Source organism: Papio anubis, chromosome 10 (assembly GCF_008728515.1).
Source record: "Papio anubis isolate 15944 chromosome 10, Panubis1.0, whole genome shotgun sequence".
NCBI lineage: Eukaryota > Metazoa > Chordata > Mammalia > Primates > Cercopithecidae > Papio > Papio anubis.
This window is the reverse complement of record NC_044985.1, coordinates 125,504,087-125,528,360: the sequence shown is the minus strand read 5'-3', so window position 1 is coordinate 125,528,360 and position 24,274 is coordinate 125,504,087. Positions and strand designations below refer to the sequence as shown.

At 57.1% G+C, this 24,274-nt stretch overlaps 1 protein-coding gene across 1 annotated transcript; it reads right to left on the bottom strand.

The window, feature by feature from the left end:
* Positions 1 to 1,415: 1,415 nt before the first annotated feature.
* On the bottom strand, positions 1,416 to 13,886 carry BOK (BCL2 family apoptosis regulator BOK). Its single transcript, XM_031651693.1, has 5 exons — positions 13,289 to 13,886; positions 12,580 to 12,828; positions 10,201 to 10,329; positions 4,161 to 4,324; positions 1,416 to 2,769 (listed from the first exon to the last, which is right to left on the bottom strand). The coding sequence occupies exons 2-5, from the start codon at positions 12,797 to 12,799 to the stop codon at positions 2,644 to 2,646; spliced, it is 639 nt and encodes a 212-aa protein (XP_031507553.1). The 5' UTR covers positions 12,800 to 12,828; positions 13,289 to 13,886; the 3' UTR covers positions 1,416 to 2,643.
* Between the last annotated feature and the right edge of the window lie 10,388 nt (positions 13,887 to 24,274).

Below are 24,274 nucleotides of genomic sequence, written 5' to 3'. Positions count from 1 at the left end.
GGCCTGCCCCACATCAGTCTAGTTCCATGTCTAGAAGCAAAAAGGGGTGGAGGCAGGTCCTGGGGAGCAGCAGCCTGGTCTTGCTAGTCAGCAGCGTCAGGGCTGTCCCATTTCCTCAGACAACACAGGGTTAACTGCTCAGATGGAGTTGGGGAAGCTACCACTAGGGTTAGGGGGGGCCTCTTCCACTGTTGAAGACTCATCAGAATTTAGGGGTTCAGGGTCTCCACTGTTCATCAGGGTCGCCCCACACATCCTCATCCCAGCTCCAGCTAACAGGATCCCATTCCTTGCCAACCAATGCCTTCACTTGCACAGCAGACACCGTGAGGCTGGGAGCTCCACATGTGCTATAATGCAGCCACTGGAAGGACGAGATTCTGGGTTTTTCAGTAGTCTCAGACCCGCAGCTAAAGGAGTTAAGAGTCTTTCTTGGGATAGTCATAACTTGCAGATTATTCAGGTGACACTTCAGCTGGGAATCTGAATCCTGAGCTCACTCCCATCATACTTTTTTGAGATGGAGTCTCACTCTGTTCAGGCTGGAGGGCAGTGGGGCAATCCCGGCTCACAGCAAGCTCTGCCTCCCGGGTTCAAGTAATTCTCCTGCCTTAGCCTCCCGAGTAGCTGGGATTACAGGTGCCTGCCACCACACCTGGCTAATTTTTGTATTTTTAGTAGAGTTGGGGTTTTGCCATGTTGGCCAGGCTGGTCTTCAACTCCTGACCTCAGGTGATCCGCCTGCTCGGGCCTCCCAAAGTGCTGGGATTACCGGCGTCGGCCACCACACCTGTTTTTGTTTTTGTTTTGAGACAGGGTCTCACTATGTTACCCAGGCTGGAGTACAGTGGTACAATCACAGCTAACTGCAGCCTGAATCTCTCAGATTCAACCAATCCTCCCCCGTCAGCCTCCAGAATAGCTGGGACCACAGGTGCAGGCCACCGTGCTTGACTAATTTTATTTTTGTAGAGATGGGATCTTGTTATATTGCCTAGGCTGGTCTCGAACTTCTGGCCTCAAGCCATCCTCCTGCCTCCCAAAGTACTGGGATTACAGGTGTGAGCTACTGCACCTGGCCCATTATACTCTAGTTTGACGAAAGTGTTCAAAACAAAAGCCACCAGAACCAGAACCCTGCCTTCTGCAAGTATTTAATGAGCAGCACGCAGTGGTGATACTATGCATCTCTCTGTTGGTACATCACACTATGGACTATTGGTGCTCTTTTTACTACTAGAAATCAGCATTAGTGCCTTTACATCTAATCAGGATAAAGAACCAATTCCAGGAACCCTCCCATCCCCACCCTCTCACCACTCCCCCACCCCCAATTTTTTCAAGCAAACGTTCCACACCTTTTACCATGTTGTATGTAGGTAGAAGTCATTTTAACACATGCGAGTGACATTCTGTGTAAAATGAGAATGATCATTTGGAGAAGTTTATTACCACCCCAACCCCCCAGTGGGATCTGAATGCCATGTGAGTCTGGGGCTGGCTTTCTGCTGGGGTCCTCTTGTCCTGGCATGTGGCCCACCCCAGCATGAAGCCTGGCAGGGAGGGCTCAGGTGGGCGGCGTGCGGAGGGCAGGCTGCTAGGCCAGGCCTCCCCAGAAGGACCGCCCCACATCCAGCCTGTATCTCCTGAGTGCCATGCTGCGTTGGGGCGGGACAGGGCTGGCTCGGGGTTCCTGGAAAGATGCCTCATGTGCCCAGAAACGTAGGCGTCAAGGGAAGGCTGCATGTGGGTACGTCCTGAGGGGCTGGGCTTCCTGGGCATCTGAGTTCTTAGGGAGCCCTAATAGGCACATCCCCAAATGGCTGTCTGAGGATGGGCACAAAAATAGCAGATGGGGTCACCCTCACCCTCCACTGACATGAAACTGGACTGGGATCTGACTCATGCGACCTTCCTTCTCTGCCGCAGGTTCCACATCCATGGGTTAAGCGGGATCTAGCTCATGCGACCTTCCTTCTCTGCTGCAGGTTCCACATCCACGGGTTAAGCATGCGGTCTGGAGCCCACTGGCCCCGGTCCCCACCACACAAGGACCCCATCACAGGTGGGGGTCATACTCTTCCTCCAGAAACGGATTAAGCAACCAGCACGTGAGCCTTACGCTCTGTTTACTGGCTGCGTCCCCACGGCTCTTCCAGCTTCGGCCAGGCCAGGGTCACCTTCAGATTGAATGTGCGGGGCCCCTGAGGACTCAGGTCCTGAGACAGCCCCTCTTCCTGGGATGGGACCCCCAGGCTCAAGTGACAGCACGGTGTTCCCAGGCCCCTGCATTTGGGGCTCAGGGGAGAGCACGTGTTTCCGGGCCCCTGCATCTGGGGCCTGGGAGTTGACGCTGACTTCCTGGCCCCAGAAAGAAAAGGGAAGACACAGAGATCCCAGGAGAAGGGGCACAAGTGGGGAGGGTCGCAGGCTGCCCTAAAGCCCAGCTCCAGGCTCAGGCAAGCCTATCCCCGCTCAGCCCTTCTGGAGGGCCTGGGTCTCTGGAGGAATGGGGCTTAGGGGGTCTCCAAGGGTTAGAGTGCTCCAGGCTCGGGTGGGGAGGAGGGAGATGTGTTCGGGTGCTGAGGGCCTCCTGCGTCAGGCTCAGGGGGCCAGGCTGCGGCCACTGCCCAGGTGGGCAGCTCATCTCTCTGGCAGCAGCACGAAGAAGGCAGCCTTCAGGAAGCGGCCGAAGCTGCAGAGTGCGGCTACCAGCCAGTGGGAGCGGAGGCCAGGGTCTGTGCTGACCACACACTTGAGGACATCAGTCTGGGAGGGAAGAAGGAGAACGTGAGAGAGCAGAGCCAACACCGCCAGACCCCCCGCACCACCAGGCCCCCCGAAACTGCCAGGCCCCCAGCACCACCAGGCCCCCCGAAACCGCCAGGCCCCCAGCACCACCAGGCCCCCTAGCACTGTGCACCAGAATATCAGCAAATTGTGTGAGGGAATGCAGGAGACTGTTCGGGAAGGAGGTCTGCGGCCTGGACTGAAGTCTCCAGCACAAGACCAGACCCAACACCGTGCACATTCAGCCAGTGTGAAGGGCCACGAGGCACCAGAGGTGGGGACAGAGGGCAGCCAGGCCAGGCCGGCCGGAGGGCCCCTGCCGAGCAGGAGAGGCCTTCGTGGCCCTTACTGGGGCTCCGGACATCCAGACCAGGGTGCCAGCTCCCCTCAATCACCTGCCTGCTGCGCCCCAGGGGCTACAAGTACCCCAGCGTCCTCCTGTGGGGCCTTGGACCCTGGGCTGCCAGGAAGAGGCAAACCCAGCTTCATTCAGACTCTGCCTGGAACAACAGCAGGAACTGCGCTTCCAGAAGCCCAAGGACTCCCTGGACTCTGAGGTTCCTCCTGGATGAGTGAATGAACATCCACTCCAATTCTCTTATTCCCTTCACTTCCTGCTAATAAATGACGTCTTTTCCCTGCAGCCTGGACCTGTGGCCTTGGCGTTGCTCAAAGTGTCCTCGCCCACAGGGCACACAGTGCCCAGCCCCATGCCAGACTCCACAGGAGGAAGGCAGGAGGGGACGGAAGTCTTGGGGTTTCTGTGCTGAGGGATGCCTGTAGCCGCGTGTCATCTTAGGACAGTGTCCTCCCCCACCCCCAATTCAGCCTTCGGGAGACCACAGCTCCCACAGACCACTTGACTTCAATCTCTCGAGATGTTGAACCAAAGACCCCAGCAGAGGGGTCTGAGCCCTGTCATCCCTGGCCACTGATTTACACACCGGGCCCAACACCCACTGTGCAGGAAAGAACGCTGGACTCTGGGCAGGGGAGCCGCCCTCCATACCCAGGCCCCAGCAGCACCTGTGGTCTGGACAGGGCAGGGCGGGAAGCTGGGGGCATGGAGACAGATGAAGGGTTTGGCTCTGATACCCACCCCTCGGGGCCTTGCTTTTCCCACTCGGGTGGGCAGGGGCTGGGGGCAGCAGGTCTTTAGTACAGGGGTAGGGTCAGGGGGTAAGTCAGTGCTGGATCCAGGCAGAGGAGAGAGCCCAGGGCCTGCCTGTGGGTCTCGGCCTTTGCCGCACTCCCTGCCTCGCCCGTCTCCCCCAGCAGTGCTCAGGTGATCACCCACGCACCACTCCCTCCCATACCTCTGCACCCTGGCACCCCCGCTCTCCCACCCCCACGGGCGCTCAGGCGCTCACCCATCCGCCGCGTCTCCGCAGCCAGGTTGCCAGGGTCTTGCGCACAAACTCCCCCAGGCAGTCCACGAGGGCGTGGACCATGGCAGGCTGGGCCTGCCTCACACAGTCCACGGCCAGCCCCGCGGCCACCGCATACAGGGACACCACCTTGCCCCACGTGATGCCTGCAGGGAGAGAGATGGTCAAGACCAGAACTTGAATCCCGCCCACGGGAGCACTGAAGGAAAGGGCTGGGCCTCTCTGAGCTGCTGTTGTGCTTGCTGTCCAGCTAATGACCAGGGACCCTCCCAAGGGGGACCGTTCCCCTACAGGACACCTGGCCAGCTGGCTGCCTGTCCACCCTCTCAGGCAGTTCTCGGGCAGGCAGGTTTCTCGGACTCCACTGCATACCTGCCCAGCCCACGTCTGTGGAGGAGGCCGCAGCTACAATGCGGGGTGAGGCGAGGGAACTGAGGGCAGCAGCCAGTGAGCAGCCAGTGACCTCACAGTCAGCACCCCACGGCAGCCTGTTCCCGCAGCAGGCCTGGCATCCAGATTTTACATATAAAGAAGCTGAGGCCTGCGGAGAAACTGCCTTCCCCAGACCCCTAACCTGCTGAGGCTGAACTGAGATGGAAGCCGCCTTGAAAGAGAAGACAAAAGATGGCGACAGCGGGGGAAAGAACAAAAGGCAGGACACAACGCCTCAACACGGACAGACATTTTATATATTAGCGAGAAAAGAGAGGCTTTCAAAAGAACTACGAGCACAGAACTGGAACAGCTGATTCACCCAAAAAAATTATAAATCAGAGACACAAAACATGTTCACCTTCATTCATAACCAAAGAAAGGCAAATTAAAACAAGATGTGATCTATTGCATTAAAAGCTTGTAGGCGAGGCACGGTGGCTCATGCCTGTAATCCCAGCACTCTGGGAGGCCGAGGCGGGCAGATCACAAAGTCAGGAGTTCAAGACCAGCCTGACCAACATGGTGAAACACCGTCTCTACAAAAGATACACAAAAAAATTAGCTGGGCGTGGTGGCATGCACCTGTAATCCCAGCTACTCAGGAGGCTGAAGCAGGAGAATCGCTTGAACCCGGGGAGGCGGAGGTTGCAGTGAGCCAAGATTGCACCACGGCACTCCAGCCTGAGCGACAGAGCGAGACCCCGTCTCTAGATAAATAAATAAATGCTTTTAAATGGCAGTGTGGGGATTCAGGCAACTGCAAAGCCTTGTAAACCTTGGTGGGAAGCCCAGCTGGAGGGCACTGGCAGTATCTGAACGGCCACAAAACATGCCGCCCAGCAGTGATCCCTGGAGGGAGTCAGCCTGAGGACACCGCACATGCAAAGATGAAGCACTGCTCTCCAGTCCCTCATACAGCAGCAAACCTGGATCTTTTATGAAAACAAAAATCAGCTCCAACAAATAGTCACAGACGTTCACAGCAGCCAATTCACAATTGCCAAAAGGTGGAAAGAACCCAAGTGTCCTTCAACAGATAAATGGTTACATAAATGTGGTGGTCGGCCATAGAAGGCAGGTCGGGTGTGAGCCCCCGCACCCAGCATTTTTTTTTTTTTTAATAGGGTCTCTTTGGCTGGCCGCGGTGGCTCATGCCTGTGATCCCAGCACTTTGGGAGGCCGAGGCAGGTGGATCACCTGAGGTCGGGAGTTCGAGACCAGCTTGGCTGACATGGTGAAACTCTGTCTCTCCTAATAATACAAAAATTAGCCAGGCGTGGTGGCACACGCCTGTAATCCCAGCTACTTGAGAGGCTAAGGCAGGAGAATTGCTTGAACCCAGGAGATGGAGGTTGCAGTGAGCCAAGATCGCACCACTGCACCTCCAGCCTGGGCGACAAGTGAAACTCCGTCGCAAAAAAAAAAAAAAAAAAAAAAAAAAGAAAGAAAAAAGAAAGAAAGAATAGGGGTCTGCCTCTGTCACCCAGGCTGGAGAGCAGTGGTACAATCTCAGCTCGCCGCAACCTCTGCCTCCCAGGTTCAAGCGATTCTCCTGTCTCAGCCTCCTGAGTAGCTGAGATTACAGGCATGTGCCACAACGCCCAGCTAATTTTGTATTTTTATTAGAGACAGGGTTTCTTCTTTTTGGTCAGGCTGGTCTCGAACTCCTTATCTCAGGTGATCCAACCACCTCGGCCTCCCAAAGTGCTGGGATTACAGGCGTGAGTCACTGCACCCGGCCATTTAAATTTTTCTTATAGTAAAACTATAATTAGAAGAATTATATAAAATTACATATGTAGTTATAGAAATACAATTCAAATTCAAAGAAGAAAAAACTATTGCCGACTTTTAAATGGGGAGGAAAATGAGTTCTACCACTTTGGAAATGAGTTATTCCAAAGTCCTGAGTGGGAACTTTGAAGCCCTAAATGAAAACAGTCAGAAAACATTTGTCGGCCTGTGCCTTCATGGGAGGCTCCTGGGGCTGGAGACTTGGAGACCCCCACGGAGCCCTGCCCTGCGGCCGTCAGGTGGCTCACATCACCAGCCAACGCCCCAGCCAGTGCAGGTCGTGCCGCCTGCCTGCAGTGGAGGGGCTGGGCTGGGCGCACACCCTCGGGGTGCCTGCTAGGAGGAAGAGAGGGAGGAAGACCCGGGGTCAGAGTGTGCAGGGGTGGCTGGCATGGCAGGGGCCTCAGGCAGGGAGGCAAGGACATGTAAAGCACCTGGAGGCTAGAGGCTCACTCTGTAGGCAAAAGGGCCCAAGAGGACTGGGATGGACAAAGGGTGAAGGGGATTGGGGGTGCAGCTGCCAGTGGGCCTGAGGGGCAGAAGGGAGCAGCCCTGCCCTAGCTCCCTAGTCAGGTGGCTCTAAGTTCAGGGAGGTTCAGAAACCCGTCGCAGGTCACGCAGCTCCTGCGCTTCAGCCTGCGCGGCTCCCCTCAGGCAGCTGGTGGTGTGGAGGCTGCCGGGTGGCCAGAGCCAGGCCTGCATGGGACAAGCCTGGGGCGCTAGGTGGGCTGGGGGATGTTGACCACAGGGGAGTCAGCTCCAGCTTTCCAGCGAAACCCACAAGACTTAAACTGAACTCTACACATGGTCCGAACCACCTGGTCGGTGCCCCCCAACATCCCCTGTCAGCTGTGTGCCCACTCGTCCCGCCATCACCGTTCCCCTCAGCCCTCCCCGGCCTTCAGGCGCCCTCCCAGAACCAACCAGAGCCTTCCTAGAAACCGCCCCCACCTCAGGCCAGGCGCTGCTCAGGCAAGGCTGGGCGGGCAGGGGCATCCCGGCCCCATCCTCTCTCCCTGCCAAAGGGGGAGGCCCACCTCCGGGGCCTGCTCCACCTCCGGGGCCCGGGCAGGCTGCTGCATTCTCGGAAGTGACTGTTCCTTTTAAAGCCAGCCTGCGGCTCGTAAACCCAGCAGCCCCGAGACAGACGCCCGGGGGGCCGACCACGCACCGGCGTCGGCCCAGGGAGGGCCAAGAGGGGTCGTCAGCCCAGGACGCCTTCCACTCCTGGCTTCCTTCCTGGGCCCCACCCGCTGCCTCCTCCGGGTGCCTGCCTGGGCTACCCTGGGGGAAGGAGGGGCGGGCACCAGCTCGCCAGCTCCTGCCACCATGCTTTTGCCGCCCACTGTGCCGTGGACCCTGCCCCCTGCCCACCCAGCCCCTGAGCCGCACCACCCGCCCACTCCCCAGCCCCTACCCATATGTACCCCCAGTCAACCTAGGTCTGCTCCATGACACGCCTCAGCCTGGCTGGGTCCGGCCCCCCACCATCAGCCCCACCGGGCTGCCATATGGGGGCCTTGGAGCCACACTGCCAAAGAGGATTCATTTACAATCTCCCAGAGGAACACAGGAGCAGTGACAGAATCCAGGCTCTGAGGCCACCCCAAGGAGTGCCAGACAGGGCGTCTCGCCCGCACCCAGCTCAGTTCTGCCTCCTGACCCCACACCACAGCCTGAGGCCACTGCCCCTCCCCAGGTGTGGTCTGAGGCACTCCAGTACATGCTGTGGCAACAAAACAAGCCTGGGGGCAGGACCAGACCTCGCCTGGACTCCACCCCAGGACTCAGCCTTCCCTCTCCAGCAGCCTGCAGGGTCACCGCTGCGTCCCAGCCTAAGTCACTTCTGTCCAGGGAGGTCAGCAGTGAGCAAGTGTGGCACTGGAGAGGCCGGACTCTGTCAGCAAACGCTGGCAGCCCCCGCCGCCTTGGCCTACAGCCGAGGGTGTCAGCCCGGCTCTGTCTCCAGGCTTCCGGCCGGCCCACCCAGGGTCAGAGGAGATGCCTGGGAGAGGAGCTGGAGGTCACCCAAGGGTGGGGTCTGCCTGAGCGAGAGGCAGTGGTCCTCACACTTCTGGCCTCTTCCCCTTGCCCTCCGGTGGGTGGAGGTCCTGAGGCCATCTGAAGACCCCTAGCTCTGAGGATCCCCCCCGTGGTATGGGATGCATCTCCCACAGCGAGGGTGTGGCTTCCTCTGGCGCCTCTGCCTGATGCCCGGCTCCTGCTGCTGTCAGGACTGCCCTGCAGACAAGGCAGCTGAGGCCACAGAGATGACAGAGGGCCACAGTCACACAGCTGATTGGCCACGGACTCAGACCAGCTCCCAGACGACGGTGTGCAAGGCCTCCCTGCTGCCAGGTGTCTTCCAAAAACCCACCTCGGGTGAACAGCATTCCCTCTCCTCCAAACTTCAGGGAATCCTGCTCACCCGGGGTTCGATGGCCCAGAGCTGTGCCCAGCACCCGGACAGCACTTGGAAAACAGCTGAGGGATGTGCCGATCAGGGAGGTGCCACATCAGGGCCGGCGCACCACTCACCCCTATGGCAGCACCCAGCGCCTGCCACACCCAGGGGCAGCTCATAGCACGGGGTGCCAGGACGGGATCCAAGGTCACAGAGGTCAAAGGGGCTGAGGTCTTCAGGGCCAGACCCGATGACACGGGGCAAGCGGACAGAAGCCACACTGGACAAATCCAGGCCGAGGCAGCTGGACAAGTGGACAGCAGGGCACCAAGCAGGGGAGACAAGCCCTGAGCCTCCTGTGGGCCTAGAAGCATGTGGACAGCCGGGAGCAGCAGGAGGGGGGAGGCGGGGCCCGGAGTTGCCTCTCCAGGGCAGAGATGGGAGTGCCCAGGAGGGTCACAGGTGAGGCAGGCACAGCCAGGTGAGACACACTGCTGTTCTCTGGACACCCCCCGGAGCCAGTCAGCTTGGACTTCCTGCCCCCATGCTGTCCCCTCTCCTGGACGCTGGAGCCCTAAAGCCTTGCCTCTGACCACCAGAATCCAGCAGTTACCCATGACTTTTTTTTTTTTTTTTTGAGACGGAGTCTCGCTCTGTCGCCCAGGCTGGAGTGCAGTGGCCAGATCTCAGCTCACTGCAAGCTCCGCCTCCCGGGTTTACTCCTCAGCCTCCTGAGTAGCTGGGACTACAGGCGCCCGCCACCTCGCCTGGCTAGTTTTTTTTGTATTTTTTTTTTTTTAGTAGAGATGGGGTTTCACCGGGTTAGCCAGGATGGTCTCGATCTCCTGACCTCGTGATCCGCCCATCTCGGCCTCCCAAAGTGCTGGGATTACAGGCTTGAGCCACCGCGCCCGGCCACCCGTGACTTCTGAGGGTCTATCCTAACAGCCTGGCAGCATCTACTCGGGAGCTGTGTGGGAAACCTGCCCCTGGCCACTCCTCCTCGGGACACAGCACCACGCTACGAGAAGCCCAAGCCCTGCGCGGGGGCCCCTGCAGGAACCCAAGCAGCCCTAGGACGTGCCACCCCACAGGACTGCAGGTCGTGCAGCCTCACTGATGCTGGACCACAACCACCACTGCTCGAGAAGCCTGTGCCAGCTGCTCAGCAGGCCCACCAGCCTGCAGAACCACAAGAGACCCTGAATGCTGTGGTGTGAGCCCACGCTGGTGGCTGGGCAGCTCCTGACACCTGCAGCAGCGAGATGGCACCGGTGGGCACTGGGCAGCGTCAGGATGGGTGGGGGCCAGCTCGTGGGGTCCCTGTGAGCCTGAGCCAGACCCTAGATCCCTCCCTGAGGTCCCATGGGACGGGCAGGCTGGGCATACCTGCAGAGAAGATGTGGCCAGCCACGGCCAGGAACGCATCGGTCACCACAGGCTCAGACTGCAGGGAGATGTGCAGCTGACGAGCCACGTTGCGGTAGACGCTGGGCCGGATCATCTCCAGCTCATCCCCTGTGTGGTCACAAAAGCAGTGAGAGACAGCCCACGCCCCAGCTCCCTGGGACACAACTGGCTTGGGGCACACCCTGCACCTGACCCCACCTGACCCTGCTTGAATTCCGGCCTGTTCCTGACTTAACTTGTCTGATTCCCACCTCCACTTAACCCCATCTGACCTCCCTTGAGCCATCCCCCAACCTTGGCCCCTAGAGACCAGGAGACCAAGGAAGTGCTGAGGGTGCCCCCAGTCCTGCCCCTCTGACGAGCCAGCCCCTAGGCCAAGCCGGCCAAGCCGGTGGGGCGGGAATCCTGCGAGAGCGTGGGCCATGCCTGCTGGTGACTCACAGCCGACAGGCAGCCGAGCTGCCCAGAGCAGGAGGGACCAGGCAGGCGGCCAGAGCCTGACGTGGGGAGGGGCTGGGCAGAGAAAGCTTCGGGGTGAGAGCAGGGGGAAGCCTGAGAGCCTGGCTCAGGCCCTAGCATGGCTCAGGGACCGCTCAGGTGCAGAGGGTGAGCCGTTGTCCTGGGCCACCCGCACTGCTACACTCCCACCTGGGCTCTTGCTGCCAAGGGGACGTGCTTGGAGGTGGCACTGCATCAGCCCGCCCTGGCAGCCGAGGACGGCCCCCTACAGGCCCACCGCCCCGAGTGCTGCCTGTGGCGCCCTTGGCAGCAGCAGTGCACAGGCACAGGGCAGATGGTGCCGGGAATGCCACAGGGCCCTGGGATTGGGAGTCCCCAGCCCAGCCAATTCTCCAGCCAAAGCAAACAGGGTAATGCTCCTGACCGGACCATTCTGGCCGATAAAGGCGCCCTCATCCCCTCCCCGGAGCCAGCTGCTCTGTATCTCACTAATTAAGATCTGGAACCAGAGCAGAGCCCAGGAGAGGCTGACCGGGGGTGGGGGGTGACATGGAAATTCCCAGGCCTGACCCTGCGGCTCCCAAACACAGACCTCCGGGGCTGCTGCAGGCTGGCCCCAGACTGAAGGTGGGGACACAACCCAGGCTTCTTCCTGTCTGTGCTGCCCGAGGGCAGGAGACAGCACTGGCCTCGGGAGACTGACCCTGAGTAGCTGTGAGGGCAGATGCAGGTCTGAGCTGTGTCCCCCCGGGGCCCCCCTGGACATTTGGGACTTCCTCTCAGCCATTCCAGAAGTCTGGCATCATCTTCTCAGAAGGCCACTAAAGGATCCCCTAGGGTCATTCTCAGAGTCTGGCTAGAGGCAGCAGCAGGTGGCGGGTCTCACGGAGTCCCACCAACAGCCTCGCTCCCACCCAGGGACCTCTCCCTCCTTCCAACCTAGGCCTCACATGGGACTCCACCTCCTCCTGGAGGCTCTGTGCTGGCCCCCATGGATTCTGTGTGTACCCCACACACACTCCTGGGCAGGAGTCTGCACAGCTTTGCTCTCTGGGCCCAGCCCACCATGTAAAGGCAGGGGCCACCCACAGCTCATGCCAGCGTCAGCCTGAAAGGAGGCAGCATGTCCCCTCACAGGGTCGTGACCTCCAACCCCAACCCCAACCCCCTGCCTGAAGAGCCACCGATTCAGAGTTTCACCGCTGCTGTCACCTCCCCTTCCCGGGCTCGGCCACAAGCGCCCCATGTGCCCTCTTTGGGCACCTCATAAACATTCACAGGTGACGGCAGCAGCCCAGCTGTGGTGAGGGACGGCTGGTCCCACCCTCTGCAGTCCAGACCTTGGAGACAGTGGGGCCAGCCAGTGGGCTGTGTGACCCCAGAACCGAGCACCCCCAGATGTCCTCACAGCACCAACGAATACTGAGGTTGTGGCTACCCAGCCCGGTTGGGCGCAATTTCCAATGGGGGGCCTCGGAGGCCTTGGAATCCAGAGGGCAGCGGGCGGGATCTCGGCCAGTAACAGCAAGGATCTGTTTTCCAAAATAAACATCGGGACACGTGCTCCTACAAAGCGTTTCTGTGCCCAGCAGAGAACAAGGGTCACTGTGGGACCTTAGCCACCCACTAATAGATTATTCTTTCTGGAGCTTTCTATTGTTTATGGCCAGCATGGCTGAAATCTGGGCTGAGCAGGCAGCTGATGGGGGGGCCTGTGGCGTGGGAGGCCTGAGAGCAGATCTGGGAGCACCCGCCTGGGTGGCCCTGTCCCGAGCGCCTGCGGCCGTCCCAGGCAGGGGGTGGGCGCCCCTGGGCCAGCCCCTCATCTCGGCCTCGGAGGGAGGCTGCGGCCCAGCAGGGGAGGAGGCGCAGCTGGGGGTCCCACCAGGGCGCACTCACCCAGGCGCAGGAGCACCGCGCACACCTCGGCCAGGCGTCCCGGGACAGGCGCGGCGCGCTCGGGCGCGCTCCAGGAGAGGCCGGCGCGCAGTAGCCGCGCGTGCACGTACTCCCGGCCCAGCGCCTTGGCCTGGGCCACCAGCTCCTTGTCGGTGGGCGAGCGGTCAAAGGCATCCATGATCTCGGCGGCGAAGACCGAGGAGCGCCGCAGCACCTCCATGGCGGCGACGCGGGTGGGGGGCGCCGCACCTGCGGGCACAAGCGCTCAGCCGGGTGGAGGGAAGCGGCGCGGGGAACGGGGCGCGCGGGGCGCCGGGCTGGGCGTGGCCCTCGGGAAGGGCCGTAGCCGGCGCCCGGTCCGCTCTCGTTTTTTGTGCCCCAAATCTTTAAAAACCCAGCGCCACGTTCTTTCAGAGCCTCGATTCAGCCACAGACATTCCCCGCCGCTGCCAGGGAGCGGAGGGGCCGCGGGGAGACGGCGGGTTGCTCCGGGGCCGCCGGGCCCGCCCTCGAAGACGAGTGCGTGGGCGGCGGGGGCGGAGGGCACAGCCCAGCGCGTCCCCCACGGCGACTGCCCGGACCCCGGCCCGCCCCGCCCCCGCCCGGGGCCGCCCACCTCCGCCGCTCGCGTCCTGCGCGCGTGTCCCGGCCTCGCCGTTCCCGGGCACCCCGGGCACCCCGGCACGGACGCCACGCCCGCCGCGCTCACCTCTCCCGCCGCATGGCGCGGGCGCCGGGGTGGAGTTCTGGCTTCAGGATCTGCTCGCCGCCGCCGCCGACCTCGACCCTTCCATTCAGACCCGCGAGGACGCGCGCCCCGCCCCGGCGCCCGCCCCGTCCGCGCCCGAGCCGGGAGCGCGAGGTCCGCGGGGCTTCCCGCGCTCGCTGGGGGCTCCGGCCGCGGCGTCGGGGTCCTGGGCAGCGAGGGGCGCACCGCGCGACTCCCAGCCGGCGAGAGGCTGGGCTTAGGGCTTGGCCTTCTAAGGGAAAGGCAACCCCCGGGGGCGGAGTCGGGGAGACGCGGCCCGAGCTTCTCCGACCGCCTCCCGCTTAAGGAGGACCGAGCGAGTTCCCTGGATGCGCCCGGAGAAGGCGACCAGGCCGGAGCGGCCCCTGCAAGGCGGAGCAGTGGGGGCCTAGAACCAGCCCCAGCCGCCTGGGTGTTCGCCCGGGTCCGTTTGAAAATCGGGTTGTCTGTCTACTTCGTTCGTAGAGGTTCTTCCCATAGTCTGGATACGAGTTCTTGGTCCGACGCGTGCCCTTTGTATTGTAGACGGATTCTTGGATTCCGGTTGATTGACGTTATCGCAAATACCTTCTTCTATTTTGTGGTTCACTTTTGCTTTGGATGAACAGGAGTTACTCTTAGTGATGTCCAATTTATCAATATTTTCTTTATAGGTAGTAACTTTTTATTAGGATATCCTCCTGTGTTTGTTTTTTTTTTTTTTTTTTTGGAGACGGAGTCTCGCTCTGTCGCCCAGGCTGGAGTGCAGTGGCCGGATCTCAGCTCACTGCAAGCTCCTGCTCTCAGGTTCACGCCATTCTCCTGCCTCAGCCTCCCGAGTAGCTGGGACTACAGGCACCCGCCACTTCGCCCGGCTAGTTTTTTGTATTTTTTAGTAGAGACGGGGTTTCACCGTATTAGCCAGGATGGTCTCGATCTCCTGACCTCATGATCCGCCCGTCTCGGCCTCCCAAAGTGCTGGGATTACAGGCTTGAGCCACCGCGCCCGGCCTCTCCTGTGTTTTAGAAGCTTGTTTTAGAGCTCATATTTAGATCTATGATTGATTACATATTAATTATTGTGAATGGTGTGGTACGGGGCCAGAGCTCATTTTTTTCCGTGTGGATATCCAATTGACCTGGCATCATTTATTGAAAAGCATAATTTTTTTTTCACCGAATTGGAGGAGTCCCCAACATCTCAGCATAACTGAAGTGTGTGTGTGTGTGTGTGTGTGTCTTTCGGAACTGTATCCCACTGGTTTCTTTCTTTATCCTTGAATCAACCTCACACAGTTTGAACAATAGGATTAACCAACTTGACCTAATTCACATATGTACAACACTAAAACCTACTTACTCTTCCCATGTGCACATAGGATGTTTATCGAAATAGACCATGGACCTTATACAAGTCTCAGCAAATTTCAAAGGATTGAAATCATACAGTGTGTCCTCTCTGAATTAAAAGTCAGTAACTGGAAAATCTGCAAATGCTTGGAAATTACATATCACACCTGTTTTTTTTTTTGTTTGGTTGTTTTTTTTTTTTTTTTTTTTTTTTTTTTTTTGAGACGGAGTCTCCCTCTGTCGCCCAGGCTGGAGCTCAGTGGCGCGATCTCAGCTCACTGCAACCTCCGCCTCCGGGGTTCACGCCATTCTCCTGCTTCAGCCTCCCCAGTAGCTGGGACTACAGGTGCCCGCCACCACGCCCGGCTAATTTTTTGTATTTTTAGTAGAGACAGAGTTTCACCGTGTTAGCCAGGATGGTCTCCATCTCCTGACCTCGTGATCCACCCGTCTCGGCCTCCCAAAGTGCTGGGATTCCAGACGTGAGCCACCGTGCCGGCTTACATGTCACACTTATAAATAATCAATGGGTCAATAATCACAGTGGAAGGGGTAAAATATGTTGACAAGAACAGTGAAAAATAAGACATATCAAATGCTGTGCAGTACAACCAAAACACTGCTTAGAGGAAATTGGATAGCTTTAGAAGAAAGATTGAAAATTAGGCCAGGCAAACGGACTCACGCCTGTAATCCCAGCATTTTGGGAGGCCAAGGTGGGCAGATCACCTGAGCTCAGGAGTTCGAGACCAGCCCGGTCAACATGGTGAAAACCCCATCTCTACTAGAGATACAAGAAAATGAGCTGGGTGTGGTGGCAGGTGTCTGTAATCCCAGCTACTAAGGAGGCTGAGGCAGGAGAATTGCTTGAACCTGGGAGGTGAAGGTTGCAGTGAACCAAAATCATGCCACTGCACTCTAGCCTGGACAACAGAGTGCGATTCCATCTCAAAAAAAAAAGAAAAAGAAAAAGAAAATTACTGCTCTAAGCTTCCACTCAAGAAGCTAGAAAAAGAAAAATAAAACTAAAGATGAAAGGAAATAGTAAAAATAAGAGCAGAAATTAATGGAATAAAGCAAAAAATGAGAAAATCAATAAAGCCAAAAATTGGTTCTTTGAAGAGATTAATAGAACTGATAAACCCCTGGAAAGATTGAGTAAGAACAAAGATAACACAAATTTCACTATCAAGAATGAAAAAGAGGACATCACTATAGATACAAGCATTAAAGGGATAAGAAGATAGTATGGAGGACTTTTCAACGTACATTTGAAATTTTAGATGATACACAACTTACCAAAACTGATGCTAAAAGAAATAGAAAATCTGGATAGTCCTACACCAATTAAATACATTGAATCTGTAATTTTAAATCTTCCCACAAAGACAATTCTAGGTTCAGATGGTTTCATTGAGAAATTCCCAGCAGTTAAAAAAAATACCACCAGTCTCATACAAACCTGCACAGAGACTAAAAATGAGGGAGTATTTCCCAACTCATTTTATGAGGTCAATGTAACATTAATACCAAAACCTGTAAGGAACATTACCAGAAGATAATGAAAGCTATGGAACCTCTATCTGCTATGACTTTCCTGACTGGGGAGTAGGGAGAATAATAATACCTATCTCCCAGGATTGTTGGGAGGACTGAATTCTTAATCCATGTCATGTAATAAGTGCTCAGTCATTGTTAACTGCTTTTTCAGAAAAGCTATAATACTGTAAAATCTGAGGGTGCATTTTAATGTACTCTTTAATGCAGAGTCTAGAGCTCCTTGGACAGTGTGTGCCTCGAATTTCTGAAGAGCAGTCAGGTTTGGGATTCCCTGTATTTTATAGCTAGCATTATAAAAATGCAGAGAGGGAAAAGAGTTCTCCCAAGGAGTCACTGCAAGACTGGGCATGGCCAGACTGTAAACCTTGGGGTCTGACTCCATGGTTCCTGAAGTACTTCTGTCAGGGGAAGAGCCTGTAATTGCAGGGAGGAGACCAGGAAGCTCACACCTGCAACCTTCCCGCTGTGTAGCCTCAGGCAACTTCCTGCCCCATTCACAGGCTCAGTTTCCTCCTGTGCAAAATGAGCTCATACTTCCTGCTTCCTGTCTCCTGTTGGAGCTGTCTCTTGGGCACTGACATGGGGGTAGTGGGTCACTGGGCATAATTGATAGACATGTTCTGTACCCCAGGAGCTGCAGAAACCAGGTAAAGCTGTGTCTCTGGATGTTCGATACGGAACGTTGCTAGCAGTAAGGAACTGAAAATGACCTAAGTGTTTATGAAGAGGAGATCAAGTCCAGCACAGTGACACCGCACTAGTAGTCCCAGCTACTTTGGAGACTGAGGCAAGAGGATTGCTTGAGCCCAGGAGTTCAGGGCTGTAGTGCCTGTGAATAGCCACTGCACTCAGCCTGGGTAACTTAGCAAAGACTCGTTTCTAAAACAAATTTTAAAAAGAGAGCAGATTAGGAGATTAAGCAATCTGGAGTACCTAGACCGCAAACCCTTATTCAGACCTTAAAAAGCTTGGAGTCAGCTGAGGTCTTCCTGTCCATGGAGACCTGGAGGAGGCCCAGTCCCAGCCCTCAATTTCCCAAGAGTGCTTTGACTTCTTGGGAGCCTACAATTCTCTGGTCACCTTTGGCCCTGATTTTCTGTCTGTGCAGAATTCTTGCATTCACTCTTGCCATGCATCTGACCCCTCTCTCTGCCCCAGTGTTGACCTAGCATGGAACTCGGTCCCTGGTTGGTGAGTAGGCTTCTGAGTGCTGATACCAGCCCACCAGACTGGCTTAAGCACAGGGCAGTTTGTTGATCTGTGTGACCAGAGAGAGAGGTCTGTTGGTTTCAGGCATAGTTGGATCCAGGAGTCACTTTCCATCTGTGTTCCTCTGTGATGGCTCCACTCTTAGACTGTCCTGGTGTAATTGCAGGATAAAGCTCACAGCTCCCTGTCTATACCTCACAAGTTCAGGCTTTGCCAGTGGAAAAAGGTCAGGCTGTCCAGGTAGCTCTGGGAGATCCCCTGTGGTGGGCAGCTCCTGTACTCTGCCCATTTCCAAGCCAGCTATGGCTGGACATGGGGAAAGTGCTAAGCGGTCAGGCCTGGGTCTCATACCTGGCCCTGGGTGGCATGGAAGCAGGTGGGCCCCCATCAGCTCCTGTGGAATGTGACCTGGAGGATGGTGGATTTCCGTAAGAGCCTGCTCACTCAAGGCTGCTGTGTTAGCCGGGCGCGGTGGCTCAAGCCTGTAATCCCAGCACTTTGGGAGGCCGAGACGGGCGGATCACAAGGTCAGGAGATCGAGACCATCCTGGCTAACACAGTGAAACCCCGTCTCTACTAAAAATACAAAAACTTAGCCGGGCGAGGTGGCAGGCGCCTGTAGTCCCAGCTACTTGGGAGGCTGAGGCAGGAGAATGGCGTGAACCCGGGAGGCGGAGCTTGCAGTGAGCTGAGATCCGGCCACTGCACTCCAGCCTGGGTGACAGAGCGAGACTCCGTCTCAAAAAAAAAAAAAAAAAAAAAAAGGCTGCTGTGTGGTCACAGAGTGGGGCACGGAGGGGTCCATAACCCAGTGATGCCCACATTCAGCATCCCAAATTCAAGCCAGCCCCTCGGCCTTGGGCTTCTCCCAGCCTAGCCATTCACCTCCTCATGGCTCCTCTCTGTCTCATCACTCATGCGATGGCTGCTTGCCTCCCCCACCCTGGTCCTCTCCCCTCCTTGGCTCAGGCCCTGCCATACAGAGCCAGCCCCTGACGGCACAGAACAGGGGCATCCTGGTTTTCCTCCTGGAAGGCTGTTGTGGCCTTGTGCCACCTTGGAGACTGAGCTAAGCCCTCCCTCCCATGGTGGCAAATGTGTGATGCCCCCCAGCAGCAGGGCACCTTCCTCTATGCAGCCACCTGCTCCAGCTGGCTGCAAATCCCAGTTGCTGTGCGTAGATCTGTCATCCATTTCCTTTGCCTGATGAGTCTGAGGCAGATCTGAGACTCTCCTATCATGGAGTGGGGAGGGAGGTCTGCCGGTCTTAGAAGGCTTCCAGAGCCTCCCTCCCTGTGTCCAGAGACTTCCCTTACTGAGGGGTACCCCTCGGGGTAGAGGCAACTGCCCTTGCCAATGCTAGACCCTGAAGTGAGTTGTGTGGGTGATACAGCTTAGATCTGCGTCCCAGCCCAAATCTCATGTCAAATTGTAAACCCCAGTGTTGGGGGAGGGGCCTGGTGGGAGGTGATTGGATGATGGGGGCGAATTTGCAGTTCTCGTGATAGTGAGTGAGTACTTACGAGATCTGCCTGTTTAAAAGTGTGTGGCACCTCCCCCTTCACTCTCTTCCTCCTCCTTCCTCTTCGCCCTCCGCCATGACTGTAAGTTTCCTGAGGCCTCCCAGCCATGCTTCCTGTATAGCCTATGGAACGGTAAGCCAATTAAATAACTTTTCTTTTTTTTTTCTTTCCTTTTTTTTTTTTTTTTGAGATGGAGTCTCACTCTGTCGCCCAGGCTGGAGTACAGTGGCATGATCTCGGCTCACTGCAAGCTCTACCTCCTGGGTTCACGCCATTCTCCTGCCTCAGCCTCCTGTGTAGCTGGGACTACAGGCGCCCGCCACCACGCCCGAGTACTTTTTTGTATTTTTTAGTGGAGACGGGGTTTCACCGTGTTGGCCAGGATGGTTTCCATCTCCTGACCTTGTGATCCACCCTCCTCAGCCTCCTGAAGTGCTGGGATTAAAGGCGTGAGCTACCACGCCCGGCCCAAATCTCTTTTCTTTGTAAATTACCCGGTCTCAGCTGGTTGCAGTGGCTTACACCTGTAATCCCAGCACTTTGGGAGGTGAGGTGGGTGGATTACCTGAGGTCAGGAGTTGGAGACCAGTCTGGCCAACATGGTGAAACCTCGTCTCTACTAAAAATACAAAAAATTTGCTGGGTGTGGTAGTGGGCACCTGTAGTCCCAGCTACTCAGGAGGCTGAGGCAGAATTGCTTGAACCCAGGAGGTAGAGCTTGCAGTGAGCCGAGATCGTGCCACTGCACTCCAGCCTGGGCTACAAGGGTGAAACTCTGTCTCAAAATAAATAAATAACCCTATCTCAGGTACAGTGGGGAAGTGATGCGGGGGATGGATGGGCGTTCAGCCTGCAGGCCACTGGGGTCGGTGACGCAGGGGAGGATGGGACTGGGTGGGCATTCAGCCTGTAGGCCACTGGGGTCAGTGACAGCAGAGCCCTTGGACTTTGTGCCGGCCGTCTCACTCTGGACTGGCCTCTCCACCCACCACCCGGTGGCCTTCAGATGGTCCCCTTTTTTCGAAACCAGGCAGAGGGCTGTGTGGTGAGCTGCCCAGAATCTTTCTGCTGGGTGGTGTGTGTCTGCACATGCCCCAGGCTGACACCCCCCATCACCTCCTGGTCACTGCCGGCTGCCTCTGAGGAGGGCAGGACCCGCCCACAAGGCCCACAGAGCCGTGGTTTCCACCCAGCAGTGATCCGTGATGGGCTGGAAGGCGACCGAACCCCTTGTCCTTCATAAGCTGGGCTTGCTGCTCGTGGCCGAGGGCTCCTTACCATCGAGGAAGAGCTTGTCATAGGTGTCAGCATTTAAAAGTGGGATGTGAGTTTCTGAACGCGCTGGCATTGCAGAGGAAAGTATATACTTGCAGGGAAAAAGCCATGCAGGAGATGGGGGCGGGGAACGGGGGGTTGAGCTGCAGCAGCTTCAGGCATAGGTAGGTCCTGTCTGGCCCTGCTCTTTTTTTTTTTTTTTTTGAGTCAGGATCTCTCTCTGTCACCCAGGCTGAAGTGGCTTGTTCAGGTCGGCCTCCTCTGTTCAAGCGATTCTCATGCCTCAGCCTCCTGCGTAGCTGAGGAAACTTCACCACACCTGTTCAAGTGATTCTCGTGCCTCAGCCTCCCGAGTAACTGAATTAAACTTCACCACACCTGGCGAAGTTTAAAAAACTTATTTTTAGGGTCAGGCGCGGTGGCTCACGGCTGTAATCCCAGCACTTTGGGAGGCCAAGGCAGGTGGATCACCTGACGTCAGGAGTTCGAGACCAGCCTGGCTAACATGGTGAAACCCTGTCTCTACTAAAAATACAACAATTAGCCAGGCGTGGTGGTGGGTGCCTGTAATCCCAGCTACTCAGTAGGATGAGGCAGGAGAATCGCTTGAACCCGGGAGACAGAGGTTGCGGTGAGCCAAGATCGTGCCATTGCACTCCAGCGTAGGCAACAGGTGCGAAACGCTGTCTCAAACAAAACAAAACAAACAAATGAACAAAAACAACTTATTTTCAGAGACGCAGTCTCACCATGTTGCCCAGGCTGGTCTTGAACTGGGCTCAAGCGATTTTCCCACCTTAGCCTCCAAAAGTGCTGGGATTACAGGCGTGAGCCACCACTCCGGCCTTTTTCTTTTTTTCTTTTCTTTTTTTTTTGAGACAGAGTCTCGCTCTGTCACCCAGGCTGGAGTGCAGTGGCGTGACCTCAGCTCACTGCAAGCTCCGCCTCCTGGGTTCATGCCATTCTCCTGCCTCAGCCTCCCAAGTAGCTGGGACTACAGGTGCCCGCCACCACTCCCAGGTTTTTTTTTTTTTTTTTTTTTTTTAGTGGAGACGAGATTTCACTGTGTTAATCAGGATGGTCTCGATCTCCTGACCTCATAATCTCCCTGCCTTGGCCTCCCAAAGTGCTGGGATTCCAGGCATGAGCCACCATGCCCGGTCACTCCGGCCTCCTTTAGAGGGTCTGTTCTGAGCCCAGCCCCTAAGGGGTACTGAGCTGTCAGTGTGTACAGGGGTGTGGACGGTTTGAGTGGGCTGGACAGGGTGTGGACCGGCACGGCACGGCGTGGACAGGCCAGAGGAACTAGGTGGGGCCGAACACATGCAGCTCGCAGGAAGCCTCTGGAGTGCAGGGCGTGCTGCGGGTGCAAGAGATGGGCTGCGGCGCTCTGAGGGAGTCCGGCGTTCTGAGTTAGATCAGAGCCTGGTGTCTCTGCTGGGGCCAGGACATTCCCATTGGCCAGTTCCCTGCGCATGGGGTTGACCCCGGCCACATGGAGGAAGCCACTTGTGGGTGGGCCACACCTCTCGTTCTCCTTTCAAAATGCATCCTGGGGTAGCTGCCTGGCTACTTCGCCACTGCTGCCCCGTCCCAGCCGCCCCTCCTCCCTCCGGACAGCCCTGGCACCCTCAGCCCAGAGCCCCTCCTGCCTCTGCAGCCTCCTCCCCTGCTCCTCAGAAATCACTTTCCTTCCTCCTGGAACATTCTTCCCCCATCTTCAAACTCTGCCGCCCAGCATTCCTCAGAGAGCGCCCCCGCCCCACCCCCCAAGTCACCCCCACTCTGGCGCAAGTGGCCGAGGCGAATACGGGGTGGGTAGGGCGGTCAGAACCTTCTCACTAGGACTAGAACGGGATTCCTGTGTTTTCACGTGGCCGGTGCAAGCCTTCCTCCTGGGCAGAGGGACACCCCCCAGGTCTTCCCACCTCCTGGGGGGTTTCCCTGGGCCTGGGAGGCAGACGGGCTGTGGTAAGCCCCGAGTGGACTGAGCCAACAGCAGGGGCTGCTGCTATTGTGCCCCCACCCCGTTAGTGGGTCCCCCCAAGTCATCTGCGGCAGTGAGACCAGCTTATTCTAAACCTCAGGGTCCTTCCTTGCCCTTCTGTCTCGTGGTCCAGAACGTCTACTTCTTCATGAAGCAACTAAATATTTCCTGTCTGCAGTGAGTGGTGGGATGTGCTGGTTCTGAGTCACAGAAAAGCAGCCCTCACACTGCTTCTAGAAGGAAGGGAATGTGTGATCTGCCCCTCCAGAAAAGGCACCCCAGGCCCCGGCCTCTCTCTGGGAGGTCTAGGGCTGGGCCATGTGACCGATGCTGGCACGGTGAGGCTGCCAGAGGATCCTTGACCAAAAATTTATAGCACCCTCCAGCCCTGGAGACGTTTTAAGAGAACCAGCAGCAGAAGCTAATAAAGTGGTCAAGTGGGCATCAATTCGCAAACCCTCTCAGCTTGGCCCAGGCCCCTGGATGAGATCATTCCCCTGGTTTCCAGATCAGAACCCTCCAAGGAGAGGCCTCGAGGTGATGGGCGGAGTCTGCAGTGGGCCAGTTCCAGGGAGGGTCTCTCGGATGCTTCTGCAAGCACCCCATCCTACCCTGGGCATGGAGCCAGGGACTGTTCACACCCCAGGAGGCTCAGCATTGCATACCAAGCCCCTACACTTTGCACAGGCTGAACGAGGTCCCGTGAGAGCTGCTGTCAGGGCAGGTGACCCGAGCGGCCCCCTCGGGAGAGGTGCGTGGTGCAGAGACAGAGGGACAGGAGCTCCCTGGGCTGGAGGCTGTCCTCCCACAAGCTGCCTGGAGCCCCTTCCCCATCTGGAAGGGGGGACACGCCCCTGGTCTGCCGCTCATGCAGGGATCTGTGGTGGTAGGAGATGATCAGATGGGATGTACCTGACTGAGGGGCACCATACACTTTCTGCGCCGAGGCCTGTGGGGCTGTTGCTCCATTTGCCCAGTGGCTCCCTGAGCAGACAGCCCCTCCCCATTCACTTTTCCCAGAAGTTCATTCCTCTTACTAATGAAGGATCAGAGCTTGGACCAGAAGGGTTTTGTATAAACTCAGATGAGTGCTAAGTAAACAGCCGGGAACCCGCACGGCTGGAGAGTTTGTCCACTAGCCTTGCAGCCAGGCACGGGCAAGTGACCACAGGCCAAGCAGGGGCCGCAGTCTCATGCTTTTAGCACCCCCCATGCACCTACCCCCTTCCCTCCCCAAGTAGGGGTCTGGAAGAGTGGGCTTCAGCCAGGCCAGGGGGTCCTGATGCAGCCTCATGTCCAGGCTCAGCCAGGCCAGCCACATCCTCTCCCACTGTGGATAGAGCTGCCCTGGCTGGAACCTACCCCCTCTGGCAGCACCCTGCCAACCCTTGATATTACAACATCTTTAGGTATTGCTGACCGGCAGATGAATGGTGACACCCGGTAGCTTTGCTGTGCACATCCCAGGCCGCCTGTAAGGCCAAGCGTGTTTCATCCCCCGTTCCTCAGTGGACTCTTGGGATCTCCAGGTAGAGAATTTGCCCATTTCTCTGGGATTATTGCTTTAGTTGGTTGTAAATGCTGCAGATATTTCTCACCAGGCTTTCCCTTCAGATTCTTTCTTTTCCTGTGCAGAGATTGCGCATTTTCTGAGTCAAATGTACCCATCCTCTCTCTCCAGCCTCGGTTTGAACCGAACGGGGCTTCCCCACCCAGAGGCCACGTCCCGCTCGCCCAGGCTTTGTTCCTGACCTTCTCGGGTGTTTTGTGGTTTTGGTTTTTCATGTTGGCCTCATTTTACTTTTATGTGGTATTTGGAAAGGACGTCAGGACTCAGGAACTGAAGTTTTTTTTTTTTTGAGACAGGATCGGTCTCTGCCACCCAGGCTGGAGTGCAGTGGTGTGATCTCGGCTCACTGCAACCTCTGCCTCCCAGGTTCAAGCAATTCTCCTGCCTCAGCCTCCAAGTAGCTGGACTACAGGCGCCCACCACCACACCCAGCTACTTTTTGTATTTTTAGTAGAGACGGGGTTTCACCATGTTGGCCAGGCTGGTCTTGAACT